This window comes from Onychostoma macrolepis, chromosome 17, assembly GCF_012432095.1.
Source record: "Onychostoma macrolepis isolate SWU-2019 chromosome 17, ASM1243209v1, whole genome shotgun sequence".
Classification (NCBI taxonomy): Eukaryota; Metazoa; Chordata; class Actinopteri; order Cypriniformes; family Cyprinidae; genus Onychostoma; species Onychostoma macrolepis.
Genome location: NC_081171.1, coordinates 24,332,663 through 24,356,972, shown reverse-complemented (window position 1 = coordinate 24,356,972; position 24,310 = coordinate 24,332,663). Strand labels below are relative to the sequence as shown.

The window sequence follows — 24,310 nt, the reverse complement described above, 5'->3', positions numbered from 1 at the left end:
TCTACAGATAATAACTTGTATTCAACCCTTAATATTAATCATTTTGATTCAGCTGACTGTTCTGACATATTGTTTGTACCAGACTGCCACCTGTTGACTAAAGCTGTCCTTTTCATAAACAGAATGTGTTTATACTATTTTTTACAGAAGTCTCCGGCCTTTGACATACTGTGTTGACTCACTTAATACTTACTTTCAGGAGCACTTTTATGAGCTTCAAATTTATATCAGCATCTCTAAAGTCTGGATCTCCATAATCAAGAGTGATCACTACATGTCTTGTGCAGGTTCTTGTCTTGTAGGCTTGCAATATCACTCCCATAACAGTCTTTGCACAATTTGGCTGCAAATTTGACCACTTTCAGAGTCCTTTATTTATTTTTTTCTCTCTCCTCATTCTGAATTCTATATGCACACAAGTATAGGCCCTATGTGTTTTTTCCTTGCTAAAGGTATTTCAGTGCTTGACTCCATAACCTAATGTAGGCTACATGTGATTTGCATTGATTGATCAATGAGAGTGCAATGATCTTATTATTGCTTTAACTATTTTCACTGGTACACTGTAAAAAAAACAAAGAAAAAAAAAGTTGAGCAAACTTAAAAATGTAAGGCAACCAGCTTCAGCAGAATTTTGAGTTTTCTCAAACTATTTTTTTTTTTAAATCTGCTGAAGCTGGTTGCCTTACATTTTTAAGTTTGCTCAACTTTTTTTTTTACAGTGTATATTATATAACACAAAATTATAATTTTTCACAACTCTTGGATTCTAAATATTTCTGTAGGGATATTTAAAAATGAAATTTGGAATTTGGGAATATAATGGAATTTTAGACTTGGAAAATACAACTTGGAATTTGTCAGAAGAATGAGAACAGTTTTGGTCATAATTAAATAAAATGCTAATTCAAAAAGTCTGCCTTGTTTAGTCTTAATGGGGTCAGCATTTCTCAAGAAAACATTTAGTACTCTGTATTCAAAACACAAGACAACAGAAAATTTCAGTTCAATGATTATGATTTATTATAATTGTATCCTCACTGAATCTAGAGTTTGGAGTCAGCATGGATGGCAATGAATGGATCCTCGTCTGTGTTGCTGATGCTGAAGGTGGCGCGTCCATCAGAACCCACAGACACCTTTTTTCCTGTGCAAGTGCTCCCACTCTTATCTCCAGAGATCACGTCACAGTATGTACCCATGGGCAGGCCAGTGTTCAGCGTCACATTCAGTGCCCTGGGACATTCATCAAATGCAGTTAAGGAGCGGGTATGTGCCAAATTTATTTATGTTATTTATGTTATTGTTATTTATTTTCATTATTCATTGCAATGATTCTCACCAATCATCATTGTTAATGACAATGAATCCTTTGCTTCCGCGGCTGAAGGCGATCTGATTATTACCATTGTCCCACCAGTTGGAGAGAGGCTGACCATTGACCACATTGCGGAAAATCACCATATTCCTGGGACGAGGGATACAGTATGAGGAGAATTGCTTTTAAAACTAAATTCAGAAAGACTAAAATTCACACCCACCTGATCTGGCGCCATCTGTGCTCACATACCCACTTGTCCCCACAGGTGGAGTCTGGGTTGATGGGTACTGGCTTAGTGGATCCATCAGAAAAGCTTGGAGGGCCCATCCAGTCATTCTCATCCTGTCCAGATATTGTGTCAATGTGTAATGATAGAAATTAGATAACCTCATGAGGAGTAAAAAAAATCATGTTTATCGGTGTAGTGATAGCTAAAGTGTATGTTTAAATACTAAAAGTTTTTTGGAGATTTGGAGAGCACTGTTACCTTTCCGTTCACAATTTTACAATCCCAGCGGTAGCTAGACATGACTCTGGTCACACCGTATGGATGAGCCAACATGAGTCATGTACCGATCTTATAAAGCCTGCAAAATGCAATGTAAAATTTATTGGAGAAAACAAACTGACAGTTTAATCAGTGATTAGTAAACTCTCTCAAATTTAGTTTAGAAGAGGATCCCCTAACTCTTTTTACCTAGAGTCCCAGAATGTCAGAACAGAAGCTCCACCAGCGCCGTGGCCTCTCTGATTGTCATGATTGTCCACAAACACCACAGCTCTATCAGAAGGCATGAAACTCCAGCCCTCTCCCCAGTTCCTGAGACAAAACACTCTTCTGATAACTCTTGGAAACGTTGCTGAGCATGATTATAAGAACAAGTGACATGTTGATTATATTATTGTATATGATCTACATACTTCAGATAGCTTAGCTTCTCTCCATCCCATTTAGTTTGGCACTGTGCTTGCATTCTGTCACTCTTGCAAGCCCATAGTACTCACTGGCTTTAATGGGCTCCCCACCCAAGTCAATAACCTTTAAGAAGTTGTGTTAAAGCTTTATTAACCATTTACGTGAATGTTAAGTTGATGGGATAGAAAAGAGATGGAAATACCTCTTGATAAATGAAGGGCTTGGTGCCAGATGGAAACCATTTGGTATTGAGGGTCTTGAGTCTGCCATAGACATTAGTAAGGTCACCAGGCCACATGTGCTTACAAGCATCGACTCTGAATCCAGCCACACCCAGGTCGATCAGTTTGTTCAGATAATCAGCCAGTTTTCCTCTAACATAGTCCTTCTCCAGGGCCAAATCCAGGAGATCTTCCAAGCGACAATCCCTGACCTGTCCGAGGTGCAGATAATGACCTTAAAATGTTCCTTAGTATGAACATAAAAGTTTCTGGTGTAATTTGCATACTGTTTATTGTAGGATAAGAACACAGAAAATAAACCTGGTAAATATCATGGTAGTTTTCAATGTGCCCACTGCCAGTTTTACATTTGCCATCATTGAAGTCCAAATATGAGTAGGGAACAGAGGGGAAGTCCTCCTTGTTGCCATTGAACTTGGATCCACAGCTGGAAGGAGTGCCCTCTCCATGAATTGATTTACACATGTGATTGATGACAACATCCACGTAAATGTTCACCTACAGCACACAAAACTCTTTAATGTAATACTTACACTACCACTACAACTTTACAGCTACTACTAATAATAATAAAATAAAAGGAAGAAGTGGAAGAAGCAGGATGCTTTTGTTTTATGTTTTTTTCCTCTTAGTGTCATTGGTCTGATAATTAAGTACAATGCTATGAGCTTTAGTTTTGCGTTACCCCAACATTGTTACAGCGTGTGATCATGTCCTTCAGCTCTGCCTCTGTTCCTGATCTGGAGCACAAGTTGTAGCCAATCGGCTGATACCTCTGCCACCAAGGGTGCCAAGGATTGGACAGCTTGACGTGCTCACTTGCGGGAGAGACCTGTTAAAATATAAGCCTTATTAAGAACCAATTTGTTCTTATTCATCAAATAATTTTACCTGACTCATGGAAATCATTGTAAACATACCTGAACTCCTCCGTAGCCATTTGGTGCTAGGTATCTCTCACATTCTTGAGCTATATCTGCCCAACGCCACTCAAACAGATGAACAATGGAAGTCCTACCATTTTTCATGTTTGGGTTGTGCTGGGCAAAACCCAACCCAAGAAGCCCCACCAGAATCAGGAGCTTCATTGTGCTTTAGGACAGGAGGAAAGGTGTGGGTGAGTGATCTCCATGATTTTATTTATACAGCAGACCAGAGCAACATTCTCCAATAGAAAACACCAGAAAATATGCTTGCTGGAAAATAAATAAACCTGCAGCAATATCATTATCAGTTCTCGAGATAACACAGATGTAAAGTCTTGCACCCTTCCCACAGTGCATCTTCGGGTTTGTGTATGCAAAAGGCATTTTTTTCCAAAGAAAATGTGTTTTATATACAAAGTATCAACGCTATGTTTGAAATTAAATATACAGTTCTGTTAAAAACAAGTAACGTGTGCGGCCATTTGATGCATGGGCCAGTCTAGACAGATTATCAATAGTCTTTCTCCATTTGTAGATTATTTTATGTACAATGGATTTAAAATAGCTTAATAATGATTTGAATGCAGTAAAGACTTTAATTGAACTGCTGAAAGGTACTTTCTCAATGGGGAGTTCAGAGAACATCTGGGGACACTGGAAGCAACTATTTTTAAAAGGGGGACATTGGTTTAAGGCGTTTACACCAAAGATTCACAGCGAGATGATCTGAAATTACTGACACCGGGCACGTTTGTGGAAGCATCAAAGCAAATGCTTCAAATCAATTTGTCTTAAGTAGCATGCGTGTTGAAATCAGAAATAGAATGGGGTATCTATCAGTTTACTATCAGCAATTCAGCATTATGTGTAGACAGTGTTAGTATGCTGATTATAATGGCCTATATTTGCTTTTTGTTGCCGGTGTAGACATTGTTTTAGTCCTGCCAATTTAAGCCAATGCCACTATCATTTCCATAACAAAATAACCACTCTTTACATAAAAAGTAAACTGAAGTGCTTCTGCAGTCAGATTGGGACTTTCTGTAGAGCAGATGTCATACTTCCCATGAAAGCAACTTCAAAACTGATATCGCTAAACAAACTAGACATTTAAGATAAATCTTTCTACTGTTTTTCTTAAACTTGTTTTGTGTTGGAATAATGTTTGCTTATTACTGGTATATATGTAGAGTGAAATGAGGGTCAATGACAGAGAAAATGGAAAATCTAGTTTAAAACACATGTACCAAGTAATCTCAATATTCATGTTAGTTTCAAATCGTCTTTTAAAAATACACCTTTATATTTTTTCAAGAAAGGTTTAGATTTTATGACGATAAAACTGTAATGTACTGTAACCATCAAGTAAAAAGCAGTGTTAGGGGTAACATGTTACAAGTAACGTGATTTACGTAATCAGATTACTTTTTTTCTAATAACTAGTAAAGTAACACATTACTTTTACATTTATAAGAAAATATCTGAGTTACTTTTTCAAATAAGTAACACGTTTATTCATTGACACCACTGAATCTATGGGTTCAAGTCAGTGTGGATAGCAATGAATGGATCTTCATCTGTGTGGCTTAGTTGGCTCTTTGCTTTAGAATTTATTTAGAATATATTGCTATTGTGAATTTAAGTATACACGTTTCAGAAAACACCAGAATGAATTGCAGCTGTTTCCAGTTTCCAATTGGCTGAAGCATGATACGCAGCTGATTGGCCAGAGTTTGGTTTAACTGTGCATTCTTTTTAGAATCAGTCCTTAAAACGTTGAAACTCACTTGTCTGATTGTCCCTCACATCAAGATGTGACCAGCCAAACTACTCGCTGACTCCTTGTTGCGATGTGAAGCAACAGGGTTAAACGCGTGGTGCTCCGATGCCAGCCTGGTTTTGAAGGAAGGAATGGAAAGTGGAATGTAAAAGGTTCCACAGATGTTAAAGGTTCTTCTTAGAACCACGGATGCCAATGAAGAAACTTTATTTATAAGAGTGTACATTTTAGAAAGCAATGTAATGTCTGAAGGTATCACACCATGTGTTTTATATCAAAGCAGGAAAACAGGAAGGGTTTTTGTCTTCAGCTGTCCACAATTCCACCAATCTCATGTGGTTTCTGAAGTGGAAGGGTTTTAAGTTAAAACACCTTAATGATGCATTTGTTTCTTACAAACACGTAACTTTTCACTTCACTAGACACTAATTGATTGACTGGAGTCATGTGGAGAGTTTTGGATTATTACATAATCCATTATTATTACATATAACATTATTATGATGCTTTTATTAGCTGTTGGACTCTCCCTGCAGGGATTGGTGACAGAGTCATGTAATATTAAATTTCTCTAAATCTATTCCGATGAAGAAACAAACTCATCGACATCTGAGATGGACTGAGTGTCAGTGAATTTTCAACAAATTTTCATTTGGGGGTTTTAACAACTTTGATCTATTTGCAAGTCTTTATCCATGTCAACATCAGGCTCACTCATGGGCGCATCAAAGCGAACGTTTCAAATCCATTTGTCCGAAGTAGAGCAAGCGTGTGGAGAAGTCAGAAACAAGAGCGGTCTCCGATATAATGGCCTCTATTTGCTTTTAATGCCAGTGTTGACAGGGTGTTAAACCTGTCAATTTACACCAATGCCAGGAACCACCCTTTACATAAGTATTTCTGTAGCACAGCTGTTGGAATTTCCAGAAAAGGAAACTAGACATTAAGATAAATCCTTCTGATTTTTTCCATTAATCTAGTTTTATAAACATAGGAATAGGACTGTTCCTTGCTGGCTGATTGGCTGCTGGTTTTTATAACATAAAGTTAATGATAAATAAATTTCTAACCAGTGCATTTGTATTTTATAATACTTTTATAAGTATACATGTAATTTCTAGTCACACTGCTTTTTTGCCCTTTAATGACATTCCATCCTGTTATTGACATGCAATTTAATGACATGCTTGTTTTAACAATAATAACAATCATAATTATAATTATTAAATTAACACTGAACAATAAACACCATTAATATTCAGGTAAGACAATTATTGGTGGTACAGATGGTCCTCGCTGCAGAACACAAGATCCAGGGAGTGTGGTTGGATCTAGATCCAACTCCTCCCACCTTACATTTACCTAAACCTACCCATCTCCACCCCCTGATCCCTAAACCCACCCATCTCCACCCCTAAACCTACCAGTCTCCACCCCCTGGATGTGGATTCAACCACGCCCCCTGGATCTTTGTTCTGCAGTGAGGGGCTACTGATTGCTAGCGCCACTAGGAGTAACTGACTGTTTATATTGTCTAAATTGATTATGGATATTTCGCCTAGTAAACAAAGTGATGGAGAAATTGGGATGTGACATCCCATAGTGACGGATAGTGATTCAATGAACTTTTCCCAAAAAAGATTTTTAATTGGGGTACAATACCGAAGGGCGTGAACATATGTATCTGGGTTATTTAGGGTGCAATGTGAACATGTTTCTGAAGTGAATCCCATTTTAAACAATTTCTGTCCAGTTAAGTGAAATCTGTGAAGTACCTTATACTGTATAAGTTGCAAGTTGGCATTTTTTGTCATAAAGTAGATATTTTTGCAGATTTGTGTCCAGAAATTGGCATCAGGAGCAATAGATAGGTCTGATTCCCACTTAGCATGTGGTAAACTTAATGTGTTGTCTGATTTTAATATTATTCTGTATATTTTGGAGAGTAGTTTTTTTTTGAGGAAGATATATTAATTAACCCTGATTAAAGGTGAAAGTTCTAGGTTCGAATGTTGATTTTTGATTGGATAGATGATTTGATTTGTATATATTCCAAAAAACTATAACTCCTGATGCCGTATTTATGGACCAAGTATGAAAATGAGGCCAGATTATTTCTATGAAAGATGTGTTGGAGTTGTGTGATGCCCTTTTCTGCCCGTGTGTATAAATTAAGTGGCTTTTTATTAACTGTATAATCTGGGTTATTCCAAATGGAGGTTATTTAGATGGTGCAAGAGGAGTGTCTGTGATTTGGTTAAATTTAGACAATTATGTCTAAAGGTATGCATCGGCATATATTTTGTGTCCTTATAAGGATAGACCACATGGGAGAAAACTGTGGGACAAAGATGGGAAAAAGGATGATAAAAGCGTCAAAATCCTAAATGTAAAAAGAAAATAGTTTTTGTTAACATAATATACACAGTACACACACATATATTATGTATATGTAAATACACACAAATACAGTATATATTTAGAAAATATGTACATGTATATATTTATATTCATATTATATATAAATATTTTTAAAATATAAACATTACATATTTTTCTTAAATATATACATGCATGTATACATGCCCATTTTCTGGGAAGCAATGTCAAGTAGCACAAAAAGGCCACAACTGGTGGACATTAAATAATTTATTTCCCTTTCTTGATAATACATGCTTTCGTATAAACCGGGGGAAAATGAGCTGTACATCTATGTACAATCAATGTTATTACCACCTGAAAGAAAACGTACAATAAATATTAATGCTTCATTTAAATGAGAAAAGGAAGTGTTTGGACTGTAAAGCTAAAATTAGCTGTTATTAATCAAGTTCCCAAAATATCAAACTAACATTTACTCACACAACAGCAATGATGACAAAAAAAAAAAGAACACAATTTTCTATCAGACTAAGACATTTTGACATTTGCGAAGAACAGAGAATTAATGCTTGTCTATTTGACAGTTAACAACATGAAAACTATAGAGAGAATTTGTCTGTCTAAAGAAAGATGTACCATTCGTAAGACTTCTTGTGAAATGCAGATGCTTACGGAATGTCACTCAAGCAGATGCTGTCAGACTGCTTAATAGAACGAAAACAAAAAAGATAAAAGGTTTAATATCTGGGATCACTTAAGTACAAAGTGCATGTCGTAATAATAACCGCAAAACATTCCACATGTTTGAAGACTAGTTTCTAACACAGTATCTGGAAAGAGAAACACTACACAACATTGTGTTGCTTAAGCCATAGAAATCAATTTGGTGCAAATAAGAGTCACTGACTTTTATTTAAACAGCTAATGGTGTGGTTAGCTAAGAGATGATTATTGTAGTAGAAATAAAAAATGATGCTACCGGATAAGTCGTTTTTGTCCTTTTGAAAGTTTACAATAACTGCAGTATTTGAAAAACTTCCAAGAAATGACTGTCACCCCGAATTCAAAAGAATCAAATAAAAATATATACATATTTTGCACAAAGACAATGAAACCTATTTAGTATATTCTTTTTTTTTTCACTGATATTTTCATAAAATTAAGCAATTCTTTAATTCTTAGCAGCTAACTGATAAAATGTCACTTATTAGTGTAGGTGGGAAAACACATATATATATATATATATATATATATATATATATATATATGTGATATTATGAATAAAGTACAGCTGTCAAAGGGATAGTTCACCCAAATTATGAAAATTCTGTCATCATTTACTTATCTTTTTATGTTCAACAAACTCATACAGGTTTGAGATATCTTGAAGAATGTTGACTGGAAGCCGATGACTTCTATAGTATGAAAAAAAAAAAAATACTATGGACGTCAATGGCTATCAGCAACTGTTTGGTAACCAACATTCTTGAAAATATCTTTGTGTTCAAAAGAAGAAAAATTCATACAGGTTTGGAACAACACGTAGGTGAGTAAATAACATTTTCATGTTTGGGTGAACTATCCCTTTAAGAAAAGATCACGGCTGTATTTGTTGTAATTTTAATTTGATGAATTTTTGTAACATTATAACAGAGAATGAGCCTTTTTCCCTTAAATGACAGTATTATGAATGTGTGAGGGAGGGGGTATTAAAACAACAAAAAAATACAACAGTCCTTAAATAAGTTTCATTTTCTTTATGCACAATATAATTTTTTCCCCTCCTGATTCTGGGGTGAAATATGACCCTGCCATTTCTGCATGAGATTCACCCTTGCATCCAACACACGACACCATGACGTAACCAGCACAAGTCACATTATGTGAAAAACCCTTGGTGCAGCAATCATGTTCCCCACATTCATAAAACAGATGATCATCATATGATATTAATAAACTATGACATGAAGGCACTACAAGGATGTTTGATAGTGGGGTGAGAAGAAACAAATCTGGTTAAATCTACTCCAGCAAGAGCTGTGCGTCTCCAGTTCTGCGGCTTTGAGATACAAGACTCCACGACTCCAGTTATAGTAAATGTCAAGCACAAGTTCTGCGGAGAAAAAAGCTCCAGTCTTCCTCTGATACTTCATTTGAGGATTAGACTTCTGCAACCACAGCCTCTAGTTGTCTGCCACGGAGACACCAAGACCGCTTTAAACAAAAGTATAAGCAGCAAAACAGATCTTGACGCGCATTACACACTAATAAAACAAAGCCAGCACACATATCGTAGGCTGACAGGCCAGTATGAATATCGATTCTGATGTAATGCAGGCCACCAGAGGACATTTCAGAGAACATAGCTCACTCTTCCCCCAAGCGCCATTTTTGAGACTCTTCTTGACGTGCATCTGGGTGAATCTGGTTCCTCATGCCGCCCAACACATTGGATGTTGCTTCTGTGGCAACGATAAGAGGTTTAACAACAGCTGGAGGAAGCTGTCGCAGGACTCCGCCCACAGCGCCCGTCATGCCCCTCTGCTCATGCTCGCGTGTTGCAGTGTCATAAATGGTCAGGGCTGTGTCAGTAATGCCCTACAAACACACATAACATAGAAATCCTTTATATAAACATACCAATATATACCACATGTCAGTCACTCTTAAAGGGGAAATTCTGGCATCATTTACTCGCCTTCATGTTGTTCCAAATCCATAAGAATCTTAAAACACAATTTTTTTTTTACATATTTTAATGACACCTTGAGATATTTCTGAACCTCTATTGAACGTCCATTCCACCAAAATGTCCATGCTTAAAGTTCATAAAGTCATCGTAACAGTAATCCACTGGAATCAAGCTGTTTAATTCAACTTGACTGCTTTGTATGATGACCAAATTTAATTTAGGCTTTTATTGACATATACTTGGTTCTCGCACATCAATCAAGCATGTTTGAGCTTTTGTTTACCATATTTGATGTGCTCCATGTACACTGATCTGTGTTTATATGTGAATAAAAGCACAAAATTAGGGTTCAGATTTACTAACAGCTTGTGCAAGCGCAAACCATCTTTTGGCGTTAAAATAGTACTGTCAGGATTTACTAAAGATGCGCAGTGAAGAATTAGCGCTGAAAAGGCGTGGACAGTCAATTTTTGCGCCTGACCTTATTGAATATGCATTTGTACGAGTTTCCCTTTCAGACGCAAAATTTATGGGAGGAGAGCATTAAAGTGCAATGCGTTTTACTAACGTTTGCACTCGTCAAATTACTGGTATTTGCGCCATTATTTAACACCCAAAAAAAGCAGGTGGTAATTTGCGCTGCTCTTGGTAGATTGCACTGGTCATTATGGAAATGATCTGGCATTTTCCCCTACCATCAGTGCTTTTATGGAATTGTGCTCTTAACACTAATTTGCCCTATTTAGTAAATCTGGTCCAAAATCTGTTTAACACAAAGCAATTAAACTGTTTAGATTACATGGATTACTTTTGCAATGTCTTTGAAGCGTAAAAGTTGTGTTGGAATGAACATTCAATTAAGGGAGAAAAATCCCTCAGGTTTCACTAAAAGTACTTTCATTTGTGTTTCGAAGACATGAGGGTGAGTAAATAACAGTTTTCAATTTTGAGTGAACTACCAACATGAACTGGCATTTGCATCCCATTTTATTTCTGTAATGTGAAGCATTTCAGTGGTATTATTGTGCAATTGGGAACATGCATTAAGAAAGTAAATCAATTTCATGTTAACTTGCTAAGATCAAGCATACACGGCCCAAATAAATAAATAAATATATATATATATATATATATCTCATGACTAAGGCACAAATTGCTCATACCTCTTTTACTACGCTGTATGCCTTGGCCACCCCCTCTCTCAGGTCCACTGGCTGATGGGCCAGACAGTAATGTGAGTACCGCTTAATCTTTTTGCATTCTTTCTCATCTGGCACTGGAGAAACCATGTCGTAAGCCGTTTCAGCAGCAGCCTGCACAAAGCACACAGAACAGATCAGAAATCATCTATACACATACAGATAAGTAGAGCAAATTCATTTTGTAACGTCATCAGTATGATTAATACATCTATGTTGATGAAAATACACTAAAAAGTATTACAAACTACCTGTTTCTGAGACCCTTTTGCAATAATTTTTTATTGCTGCAGAGGAATCATTTTACCTGTATTGTTCGCACCATCCGATTGGTGAGCTCCAGAGCTGCCATTGCGGTGGAGGTTCCGAAGGAGGCCGTGCCCCGCTGAAAACCACGCACTATTCTTCCATCTTTACGGTACTGCTCAATGGGCAGCCAAACTAGATCCCTAAAACCCTGAACTGTAGCAGCAACAGAGGAAAACACTGCTTAACACTGACATGTAAATAAAGTTGGCACTTCTCAGAGACATCAATATTTGGTCAATAGCACTTTATAACAGAAGTACTGTACTTTTTATTCAATTGTAGATAAAACAATGTGTGCAGAGCTGGCTACATTACTTAGAAATTGTAGTCTGTTACTGATTCTAAATTACATGACAAAAACTGTAGTTTACACATTTTGTGTAATGTAATCAGACTACTTTTGATTACTTTTGAGTCGTTTATCACATTGATTTGAAAAGGAAAATCTTGTACTATATTGACATAAAAACACAGAGTAAGAAAATATATTCCATTCACTTTAATTAACAACTTGAAGTGCATTAAACACAACGCTATGTCAAGGTTCATAAATTAACTGCAGGGGCTTTGTGAGTTTAATGAAAAGCTAATAATTAAATCATAAAAAAGTAAAATTAAAATAAATTATTTTAAAATATCATCAATCAAAATAAAACACTTACAAAAAAATATTTAGTTTCCCTGCCTGTCATGTGACCATTAACCAACAGAGAACCGTGAACATACAAATGTGATACTATTAGGTGAAAGATGTTCAGATGACAAAAAAAGTTGCCTGCATTAGATGTAAATAAGAAATAATGCGAATTTGTGCATTTTAATGTGTTTGAAAGACAAAAGCCTTCCAAAGCTATGTATAACCTACTGAGTGATAACTAAAATAAAAATGAATGTGTTCATCAGTAGTTGAAGCACTGTTCAAACACTTCTTAAAGCTGAAATGATGTTTGTACATCCAGTGGTCAAATGCTGTGTAGCCAACTGACTAATGACTGGTCTTTGTGTGAATGACTTTCTGAATGTATATAAGCAGTAGACTGTTTTAGAAAGGAAAATTTAAAAGATTAATTAATTTATTGCTATTGTGTGAATACTATGTAATCAATTAAAAAGTAACTGTAGTCTGATTACGAGTACCTTAAAATGTAATTTAAATCTCATTACAAGTACTTCATTTTTGGAATCTGATTACATGTTATCAGTTACTCCCCAGCTCTGAATGTGTGTAAGAATGTGTTTTTCTTACCTAGCTGCACCAGGGAATGAATGGGCCCCACGCCTCCCAGAAGCCCCGGCAACTGGTTCTTCTTTATGTCATTCAACCACTCATTGATGGCATATGAAAAGAGCTTGTCAACACCCAGTAATCTGAAAAAAGCAGGGGGTAAAAAATCATCTTGAATAAATTGGCTCATATAGATTTGTGAGGTGAACAAACACTTTTTTGAAATGTTATATTTTTCCCACCCTTGTCTGTAGCACAGACGCCGTAATTTAAGCTCTGAGCAGTTCAGTTGTGTCAGTCCAATCACAATACCAGCAAAAGTGCCCTGAGGAATAAGACACGAACATTATAACCACATATCATATAATAATGCTTTTACTACGAGCAAGTTAAATCTACAAGCTTGTTTTGTAGCAAAATATCTGTTACCTCACCCTTTTATTTAGATTAAAATACAGTTCAGTTTTCAGAGCGAAGAAAAAAAAAAAAAGTTGATTCATTCCATCCATACTACTGTATTTTAATTTCTGCATGCAGTAAAAAAAGAACAACAGTTTTTCTAACTAATCATCTGCTAATATATTGTTTCACTGTTGTTGTTGTTGTTGTTGTTACATAATTCTCAAATCCAACATATGTAAAAACACTTAAGCCAAATGTATCTTATATCAGATTATTTTAATAAGGAATAAATGCTGAATGAAATATGATGTTTATCAAATTTATTATTTTTTTTGACATTTGGATTCTCTAGATTGCTCACCTGCTCCATGGCCATGTGTTTTCCATGGTAGTCTAATCGAATTGGCACCTCTGAAGTGAATCGGAACTCTCTGGAAAATGTTACATGTAAATAAATTCTGGTTTGCAGTTTTTGATTAACTTATACCTAAAGACTCTGAAATGTTCAAATGTAGATTGCTGTAGATCAGGGGTGTCCAATCCTGCTTCCGGAGGGCCACATTGCAGCATAGTTTAGTTGTAGACCTAATTAAACCCATCTGAACCAGCTAAATAAGGTCTTCAGGATCACTAAAAACTTTCAGGCAGGTATTTAGGAGCTAAACTCTGGAGGAAAGCGGCAGGAGAGGACACCCCTGTTGTGGCTGGATGCAGATGGTTAAACATACTCTCACACACCTGAAGAATATGGGCTGGTCGGAGAAAGACGTGGAGGCGGTGTCTGTCTCAGCAGTGCTGTCTTGGCTGCAGGTGCGAACGAGGCTTGGACTGGCGCGGCTTTGTGTTGGCACTGAGATGATGGGTGCAGGGTCTTGACCCGCTGCACCGTTGTACTTGGAAAAATTGCAAGAAACCTCAGGGACAGGAGGCTTCTTCACTGACACACAGAATGCTACAACACAGATCAAGAAATAGTTACGCAGACGAAACAACTGCTCGCAGCAAATAATATGTGTTGCAAGATCTAGTGAGCAGCCTTTCTGTCTGCTGCCTACACAGGAGCATCAAACAAACAGCACTCCTCGTGAGAAGTGCATAGGAAAAAAACTTGGCCAACTCAACAACTGATTTCAGCATAGTTTTATGTAAGCATATGCTTCCCTAACAACAATCTAATAACTAAAAAAAAAAGCCGACAAGCGTTGGGTAAAATATTTTTAATTCAGCTGATTTTTTTTTTTATCTATACTTATCAGTATTTAATTAAGTATATTGATAGTTTACATAGTCTTTAAATCATATATACACATATATATATATATATACACATACATATATATTTATTTATATCTATCTATAATTACGTGACTCTGAATTGTAAAAAGCATTACAATTCAGAACTAGTGATTAAAAATTGTAAACTTTGAATTTTTTGAGAGCTCCATGAAGAAACACTCAAAATGGCAGTACAGTTTAATGTACGCAACACAGCTGCTAAACAACTACAAGTTTATTAATAAGGGATCTGCATAACAATATTTGTTACTTTTTGTATTGTGGTTTTGTTTGTGGATTACTCGGGTTACACGGATTCATTTTGTAATTAATAGTGTAGCCAGAGAAACAGTCATGGACATGAACAGCTAGTAGTTATGGTAATTATGACATGAGGAGAAGAGAATCCAGAATATTTCATTTTGGAACAGTCTTTGTGTCAAGAGCACTTCTCTTCATAATGTTTAGGAAGGCAGCAAACTCACAGATTTTGGAACAATGTTTCAGATTATTTTGCACACTGATTGTTACCTTCCTGCTCTGGTGGGGAAAAGAGTTCAACTTCAGCTGCCAGACTGGAAAAGAAGTCCTTCAGGAAGAACAATGCATCCTATACATTATTAAAAAAACAAAAAAAAAACAAATGAGGGCCACCTGACATATAGCCATCAGTTTAAACTATGCTTCTAAAAATATGATATAATGTGAGTTGAAGAGATTTGTTCTGTACCTGATCGATGTTTAGCCGGAGGGGCATTAGTGATACACGTAGACAGCACTCCTGAGGTGCTTGTCCAGCTTCTGGACACACATGCAGGGCTCTGACAGTCAACTGATATACAACAGACAACACATGCTCATTTCAGACAACATCATTTTGTACTTTAGAAACCATACAGACCCCCTGTGGATTATGTACATCATTATCTGTCTGTGTATTTGATTGTACCATGTTAGAGTGAGCTTTCCTTGGCATCTCTTTACTGGAGTATAGATAGAGGAACTTGTTCATCATAGAAGAGGCCAGCCTGTCTCGTATCTCCAGATCCTGCACTGAAAACACCTGTCTGGACACCGGCTGCTCTGTCAAAACACCGGTCTCTGGAGCCTGAGGATACACCTCATGCTGGAACCGCACCTAATATAAGACATGAAGGATCGCAGAGTATTTGAGTTTACTAAATTGGATTATTAGATGGTTTATTACTGAATAATCTTACAAAAAAAGGTTGATATCTTTCATTCATCAGTCTTATGTTAATATCATTCAAATTAAAAAAAAAGATAGATACAAAAATATAAATAAAACTATTAAAAACATTTGTTCATTTAAATAAAGCTGAAATAATACAGAGAGACATTGAATGAAAAACTTAAACTAAATGTATTCGCAACTATTTGAAATAAGTAGTGAAATTGTAGCTGAAAATATAAAAAGCTCATTCAAAATATTAATAAAAAAAGTATAATACTATATAAATAATTGTAAAAAAAATAGCACTAAACAAAATTCATATATTGTGTAAGCACACAGATGATTAAAATTACAAACTAAACCTGAAATAAAAAATGTATACGATTAGAATTTTAGAAAAATTTACACTATTTAGAAAATTAACTACTAAAATTACACAAGCACAAAAATAAATAAATAAATATTATATATATATTTATTAGTGCTGTCAAATGATTAATTGCATCAAAATAAGTTTTTGTTTACATAATATATGTATTTGTACTTTATTTATGTATGTATGTATATATATACATACATACAGCATATATTTTGAAAATATTTACACGTATATACACATTTATATATTATTATATTTCATATTATATATAAATATATTTAATACATAAACATAACATTTTTCTTAAATATATACATGCATGTGTTTGTATTTATATATACATAAATATACACAGTACACACTCATATATTATGTAAACAAAAACTTTTATTTTGGATTGCGATTAATCATTTGACAGCACTAATATTATATACATTCAAAATATTAATAAAAAAATATAATAGTAGTATATAAATGATACAAAAATAACATTGAACAACGTTCATATATTGTGTATGCAGGCTGTTGATTAAAATGGTAAAAATATTTCTCTGACCTTACTGAGTTGAATCTCCATCAGAACATCAGGGTTTCTGCCCCATCCTCCTCCAGCACGGGAGCTTCTTCTCACCTGTTTTACAGGAGTCTGTGATGGAGAGCTGTGAGGAGTGCACCTACACACACACAAACATGCTCTCTTAATACACACTTATAACATACAGTTTTTATAAGAAGCATGTATCAGGAGTGGCCCAACTCCAAATCTATACCCTCGACTGCGAGCTGGAGATGAGGACAGTGCGCCACCACCAAAGTCTTTCCCTCCATAGAGGTGCCACACTACAGAGATCTCTTTGACCAGGTATCTGATTTCCGGCACAGGGAAGTGAAGCGGACCCCTATTAGAGCTGCTGCCCTCCAGAGGGACACTGAAATGTTCTTCCTTCACAAGGATGGGTTCAGAGATCAGCTTCTTTACCACAGGCTCCTCATCCTTTTCCTAACAGACAAAACACTTTAATCAAGTGTTGCATACACTAATTAAGATTTGTATTTTAAGGAACAGTTCATCCAAATATGTAAATAATATCTTGAAATTCAGTCAGTTCCTCACACAAAAGGTATTGGTTGGCTTCAAAAGAATAAGAGCAGCACATCTGTAATGCTTTTACTTCGCATAAATGTTCTCTGCCAGAAATATTTATGAAGTGAAGAGCTCACCAGTACTCTGGAGCCCGGCGTGTCCAGGATGCAGAAGTCATCAGTGTCGTGGAGTAAAGAGGGGGCAGGAGGAGAGATGAGTGGGGAGTGCAGGACTGGGTAAGTGGGACTTGGTTCCTGCCCCAGGTTTCCACTCTCATCAGGGAAAAGGAAGAGATCAGAACGGGGCGGCTCATGATCATGTGAATGGTCTTCATTCACGCCTATACAAGACAAATGTGAGATTTTTATATTATTATTATTATTTTTATAGTATTTCTTAATATTTTCAATTAGCTTTTATTTTTATATTTTCATTTTAGTTTTTGTAATTTTATGTGCTAAAAATTCTTTACATATTAGTGCTGTCAAAGATTAATCGCGATTAATCGCATCCAAAATAAGTTTTTGTTTACATAATATATGTATTTGTACTTTATTTATGTATGTATGTATATATATACATACATACAGCATATATTTTGAAAATATTTACGTATATACACATTTATATATTATTATATTTCATATTATATATAAATATATTTAATACATAAACATAACATTTTTCTTAAATATATACATGCATGTGTTTGTATTTATATATACATAAATATACACAGTACACACTCATATATTATGTAAACAAAAACTTTTATTTTGGATTGCGATTAATCATTTGACAGCACTAATATTATATACATTCAAAATATTAATAAAAAAATATAATAGTAGTATATAAATGATACAAAAATAACATTGAACAACGTTCATATATTGTGTATGCAGGCTGTTGATTAAAATGGTAAAAATATTTCTCTGACCTTACTGAGTTGAATCTCCATCAGAACATCAGGGTTTCTGCCCCATCCTCCTCCAGCACGGGAGCTTCTTCTCACCTGTTTTACAGGAGTCTGTGATGGAGAGCTGTGAGGAGTGCACCTACACACACACAAACATGCTCTCTTAATACACACTTATAACATACAGTTTTTATAAGAAGCATGTATCAGGAGTGGCCCAACTCCAAATCTATACCCTCGACTGCGAGCTGGAGATGAGGACAGTGCGCCACCACCAAAGTCTTTCCCTCCATAGAGGTGCCACACTACAGAGATCTCTTTGACCAGGTATCTGATTTCCGGCACAGGGAAGTGAAGCGGACCCCTATTAGAGCTGCTGCCCTCCAGAGGGACACTGAAATGTTCTTCCTTCACAAGGATGGGTTCAGAGATCAGCTTCTTTACCACAGGCTCCTCATCCTTTTCCTAACAGACAAAACACTTTAATCAAGTGTTGCATACACTAATTAAGATTTGTATTTTAAGGAACAGTTCATCCAAATATGTAAATAATATCTTGAAATTCAGTCAGTTCCTCACACAAAAGGTATTGGTTGGCTTCAAAAGAATAAGAGCAGCACATCTGTAATGCTTTTACTTCGCATAAATGTTCTCTGCCAGAAATATTTATGAAGTGAAGAGCTCACCAGTACTCTGGAGCCCGGCGTGTCCAGGATGCAGAAGTCATCAGTGTCGTGGAGTAAAGAGGGGGCAGGAGGAGAGATGAGTGGGGAGTGCAGGACTGGGTAAGTGGGACTTGGTTCCTGCCCCAGGTTTCCACTCTCATCAGGGAAAAGGAAGAGATCAGAACGGGGCGGCTCATGATCATGTGAATGGTCTTCATTCACGCCTATACAAGACAAATGTGAGATTTTTATATTATTATTATTATTTTTATAGTATTTCTTAATATTTTCAATTAGCTTTTATTTTTATATTTTCATTTTAGTTTTTGTAATTTTATGTGCTAAAAAATTCTTTACATATTAGTGCTGTCAAAAGATTAATCGCGATTAATCGCATCCAAAATAAGTTTTTGTTTACATAATGTGTGTGTACTGTGTATATTTATTATGTATATATAAATACACACACGCATGTATATATTTAATAAAAATGTTGTCTTTATATATTAAATATATTTATAATATAAAATATAATATAAATATATAAGCATGTAAATATTTCCAAACTATATACTGTATGTGTGTGTATTTTATATATATATTGGATGCGATTAATCGTTATATATATATATATACACACACACACGTATATATAGTCGTGAAAGAGGAATGAATGGTATTCATGCGCTGTCTGAAATATGTCTCGGTGCGTGCTTTGGAAAACAGCACGAGTAAAGAATCGAGTTCACTTTCTTGAATGAACTTGCTTGAATGTGTAGATTGGCAAATTAATCTGTGAACCACATGCATGCTGAACTGTGGTGCCTGGTCCGTATATCACGGATCAACTACAGTGTTTCCCATACATTAATTTATTTTAACATCAAAACTGACCGCCACAAATAGATTTTACAAAAGGCTTTGACTTCGTTGAATAAACTTGAGCACTGCACGTTTCAAAATCGAAACCCGGTGCAGGTGTTTTTATATTACTGTATTTCTGAAGGAAACAGTCTTCATTTTCATTTCATCTTGCATGTAATGCCTGATAAAGCAGCGTTTGTGAGCGGAGCTCTGCTTTGTGTACAGCCGTTACCGGGGAAACCTCTATTTCTCCTGCTCTTAGCACCTCCTACTGACAGAGAATGAATTTGCATATATATGCCGTCACAAAGAGAGTGTAAATGTGCGTTCACCCCATATCGGAATTCCCGTAATTACAACTTGTGAAGTGGGAGTTTTCTGAGAGCTACGACTTGTACCACCTGACCACCACAGGGTCTGTTTAGGCGTCTTTGATAGTATTGCCATAGAAAAGCATAATTCCGAGTCCAAGGACGTGAACAGCTCCAAGAACGGCACGTGTTATCATCTCGAAATTACGGTAATTATGATATGGCGTGAACAATAAGTCTGTGGGAAACACTGAACTACAATCTGTTTAACCCCTAGCATAAAGGCTATATGTCATATCAGAACAATTATTCATATACTAATTGAACATTTAATTTACATGAAGTCATCAAATTGTTACTCCATAGCAATCGCATACAAGTAACGAAAATACAGAATAATTAGAACAATCATTAACCTTTGATTTATTTAAATTTAGTATTTTTATTTAAATTCAATTCACTTTAGTACTTCAACATATTTAGAACTTCAACTTATGTTTAACTACTTACTGTTTAAGTTTATCAATTATTTATCTATTATTTTATTTCAGCTTTGTTTTAATTAACAAGAACAATTTTGAATATGTTGAGTTTTAGCTAACAATAACAACACTGAATGTGAGACAGATAAAAACAGCTTTTTCTATGCGGTTTGGCCATTTTTGAAAATGTTTTTGGCTTGTGAAGTAAGAGCATGCGCTTTTATCTCCGCCTACTGGAAACTTTTTCAGGATTCTGATTGGCCAACATGGCTTTACGGTTGAGATTATATCGCCACCTGTTGTTTTGGCATGTTCTTAACAGTGCTTCATAGTATGCTTTTGCGTTTTCATGTGGACGGAGATTTTTTTTAAAATGGAAGAAGGAAAAACTCAGTTTATAAAAATACCCGTGGACATGGCCTAAGATATAAGGAAAAATAAATAGATGGTTGTAACCATAACACAATCATTGCAACAAAACAATAGATTTTAAAATCAAATCACACGTTTAATGTATGACTTTAAAACAAGTGCTAGACTGAAAAGTTTCGGAAGATAAAAGAATGAATAAAAACAGAGCAGAGTCTGACCGTTCTGTTGCAGCATATGACCCTGTAGGCTGTCTGTCTCTTCCATAGCATCACTCATCAGATCCTGAAGAATCTGCTGCTCCGCTTCAGGAAGCAAAGGTGCCTGAGCTGGTGGGTGACTCGCTGCTTCAGTCTGGCAAACATTAAAAATCTTCGTTTTGACTCACCCACAAACAATAGCTCAAATGTGCTAATAATAACATAGGAACTATGAAACTACGAACTGTATCTCTCCTTGTCAATGTTATTAAGAAACTCACAGAAAAATGTTCTTCAATCAAACTGACCTTCACCCTTAGTTTAGTGCTTCTGCGTTTAGCCTCCAGTGCTGAAGGGGGCAGTAGATCTCCATAGCTGGCTATGTACTGAATAAGGTTCATGAGAGCAGCACAGGAGTCTGAACAGGTGCGAATGTGAATAACATCACTTGAGCAACGCAACTCAAACCTTGGCTCGGTCTAAAGACACAAATGGCACAAGATAAATAATTGGGACATTCTATGTCAGAGAGTAACCTTTTGAAAGAAGACTTTCATACCATTTTGCCATCTTGTCCTGGTTTCACTGCTGTGATCCTCAATTCCAGAGTCCCCATATCAACCACCTGGACATAGTCTGAAGACACGAGAATAAGAAATGAAACCAGCATCCTTGGTAGACATATTGTGAGACTGCACTGATGTATATGACTCCTCACCTCGTGCCAGATTAACAGACACAGCATTGATCTTGTCAGACAGAAACAATGCAGCTTCATCTAAAATGATTCTGTAAGGGAAGAAAGTATGAGAGAAAAGCAACTAGGACATGTTCAGTTACAGTAACAAAAAAAATCTCTAGAATTTATTCAATTTAAACTTTTACCTCAGACTGGAGGAAGAATGATCTAAAGACACACTGCTAGAGATGCTGAAGGTCTCCACGGTCAGCAGAGATCTCACAGGTAAATACAAAGGTCTAGAAAAAAGTACTTCTTAGATCAAAATGGTCTTATTAGCACAAATACATTCTGTGCACAGGGATTGACAATTGAATACTAACATCTAATAACTAAACCAAGTTGTATTTATTTCAAACAAAGACTTCACAAACACTTTTTACAGTTAAGTTTGCCATGTTCTGAACAAAAACAAGTATGCTGTTCAAAATTACACAAAAAGAATTTGGACACTTTTTGGTGAAGTTCTGAGCTTCATTTGTTTTCAGATACCTCTTGAATGAAATGCAACGAAATGTATCCATTGTGAGAGTCCAAACCGTTTTTGAAGGCACTATTTCTCTCTTTAAATACTGAATAGATGTAAAGATTATGCAAGAATCTAGCTAAATGTATCACCTGTAATCCAGGGAGCAGCTCCATAGATGCAGGTGGAGGGTGGACACAGATGATGGGGGTGTGTAGCCAAGCACCGGCTCATCTGACACATTTAGAAAGTCGACTATCTACAGGGGAAAGACAACCAGTAATGTTTAGCACAGATTAATGAACTACAAGTCAGCTGATTCAACAACTGTCATTTATCATTACACCTTTTTGAGATGTCCACAAGCCCATTTTAAAAGGCGCTTTTATTTCATGAGGTTTTTTTTTAAATATATATTTTATTACCTGGTCATACCATCCCAGGCTTGAAGGCACCACTCTGTGCTCCAGTGTAACACCCCTCATGCCAATGGCTATGAGAAACTCCTGAAAATACAGGAAGACGTGTAACAGAGACAGTTACAAGTTTAATAACACAAACAGGACAGAAAATTTATGTTTTTGAAAGACGTTTCTTGTGCACACTAAGGCAGCATTTATTTAATCCAAAATACAGTAAAACAGTAATACTGTGAAAAATTACATTACTACATATAACTGTTTTCTATTTTAACATTTTAAATGAAATGTTCAGCAGCCATTACCCCAGTCTATAGTGTCACATGGTCCTTTGGAAATCATTCTAACAGGTTGATTTGCCACTCGAGAGACTTTTCTTATTATTACAAATTTTGAAAACAGTTGTGCTTAAGATTTTTTTTCCGCATTTTTTGATGAATAAATAATGCATTTAATGCACCCTGTATAAAAGTTTACATTTTTTTTTTTTTTTGGTAACACTTTACAATAAGGTTCATTAGTTAACATTAGTTAACATGAACTAAGAATGAACAATACTTATACAGCATTTATTAATCTTAGTTAATGCTAATTTCAGCATTTACTAATGCATTATTAAAATCACAAGTTGTGTTTGTTAAAATTAGTTAATGCACTGTGAACTAACAATGAATGATTGTATTGTTATTAACTAATGTTAACAAAGATGAATAAATACTGTAGTAAATGTATTGTTCATTGTTTGTTCATGGTAGTTAATACATTAATGTTAACAAATGACAACTTATTGTATAGTGTTACCATTTTAAATCTTTAAAAAAAATGAAATCTTTACATTTTAAATCTTACTGACTTAAAGTTTTAAATGGTGTATTTTTTTGAAAAGCATTTATCTATAGCAATGATTTGGTTTACCTTGACATTGCGCTCTGTGTTGTGCGAGGAAATTTTAACAGCGACAGACAGCATGCTGTGGGGCTCCAAACTGAGCCCTTCAGAGGGAGACGCCCTCTCTGGGGCAGATTCAGACGCGTACATCACAGGCTCCAGCCAATGAGGACGCGTCCTGCAGGGCAGATTAACAGTCCACTCAGGGGCATCTCCATCCACTGTGCCTGAGAAATTAAATACACCATGATGTTATGAAACAAACACCATACATGCATATTCAATTATAAGCTTTAGTGATACATATGTGACCCTGGACCACAAAACCAGTCTTAAGTCTCTGGGGTATATTTGTAGCAATAGCCAAAAATACATAGCATGGGTCAAAATTATCGATTTTTCTTTTAGGCCAAAAATCATTAGGATATTAAGTAAAGATCATGTTCCATGAAGATATTTAGTAAATTTCTTCCCGTAAATGTATCAAAACTTTATTTTTGATTAGTAATATGCATTGCTAAGAACTTCATTTGGACAACTTTAAAAGCGATTTTCTCAATATTTTGATTTTTTTACACCCTGAGATTCCAGATTTTCAAATAGTTGCATCTCAGCCAAATATTGTCCGATCCTAACAAACCATACATCAATGGAAATCTCA

General features: G+C 35.7%; 2 protein-coding genes across 2 annotated transcripts in view; both read right to left on the bottom strand.

The window, feature by feature from the left end:
* Positions 1 to 1,046: 1,046 nt before the first annotated feature.
* Positions 1,047 to 3,567, bottom strand: amy2al2 (amylase alpha 2A-like 2). The gene is given in 11 exon segments (XM_058750217.1): positions 1,047 to 1,236; positions 1,343 to 1,468; positions 1,542 to 1,663; positions 1,809 to 1,908; positions 2,019 to 2,141; positions 2,243 to 2,276; positions 2,279 to 2,360; positions 2,440 to 2,670; positions 2,780 to 2,977; positions 3,165 to 3,311; positions 3,400 to 3,567. Coding segments are annotated over 11 exon segments (1,521 nt in total).
* Positions 3,568 to 7,819: 4,252 nt separating this feature from the next.
* Positions 7,820 to 24,310, bottom strand: part of atg2b (autophagy related 2B) — a 34,236-nt gene continuing 17,745 nt past the window's right edge. Inside the window, exons 23-43 of the mRNA XM_058750232.1 lie at positions 23,677 to 23,876; positions 22,768 to 22,848; positions 22,495 to 22,601; positions 22,023 to 22,115; positions 21,856 to 21,926; positions 21,697 to 21,773; positions 21,446 to 21,616; positions 21,159 to 21,291; positions 18,933 to 19,135; positions 18,482 to 18,711; positions 18,268 to 18,385; positions 15,619 to 15,807; positions 15,400 to 15,501; positions 15,201 to 15,279; positions 14,133 to 14,346; positions 13,756 to 13,825; positions 13,235 to 13,317; positions 13,014 to 13,135; positions 11,766 to 11,920; positions 11,423 to 11,572; positions 7,820 to 10,165 (exon numbers count right to left, since the gene is read on the bottom strand). Of these exons, the coding sequence (XP_058606215.1) occupies positions 9,935 to 10,165; positions 11,423 to 11,572; positions 11,766 to 11,920; positions 13,014 to 13,135; positions 13,235 to 13,317; positions 13,756 to 13,825; positions 14,133 to 14,346; positions 15,201 to 15,279; positions 15,400 to 15,501; positions 15,619 to 15,807; positions 18,268 to 18,385; positions 18,482 to 18,711; positions 18,933 to 19,135; positions 21,159 to 21,291; positions 21,446 to 21,616; positions 21,697 to 21,773; positions 21,856 to 21,926; positions 22,023 to 22,115; positions 22,495 to 22,601; positions 22,768 to 22,848; positions 23,677 to 23,876 (2,879 nt within the window). The 3' untranslated portion in view covers positions 7,820 to 9,934. The remainder of the gene's footprint in view (positions 10,166 to 11,422; positions 11,573 to 11,765; positions 11,921 to 13,013; positions 13,136 to 13,234; positions 13,318 to 13,755; positions 13,826 to 14,132; positions 14,347 to 15,200; positions 15,280 to 15,399; positions 15,502 to 15,618; positions 15,808 to 18,267; positions 18,386 to 18,481; positions 18,712 to 18,932; positions 19,136 to 21,158; positions 21,292 to 21,445; positions 21,617 to 21,696; positions 21,774 to 21,855; positions 21,927 to 22,022; positions 22,116 to 22,494; positions 22,602 to 22,767; positions 22,849 to 23,676; positions 23,877 to 24,310) is intronic.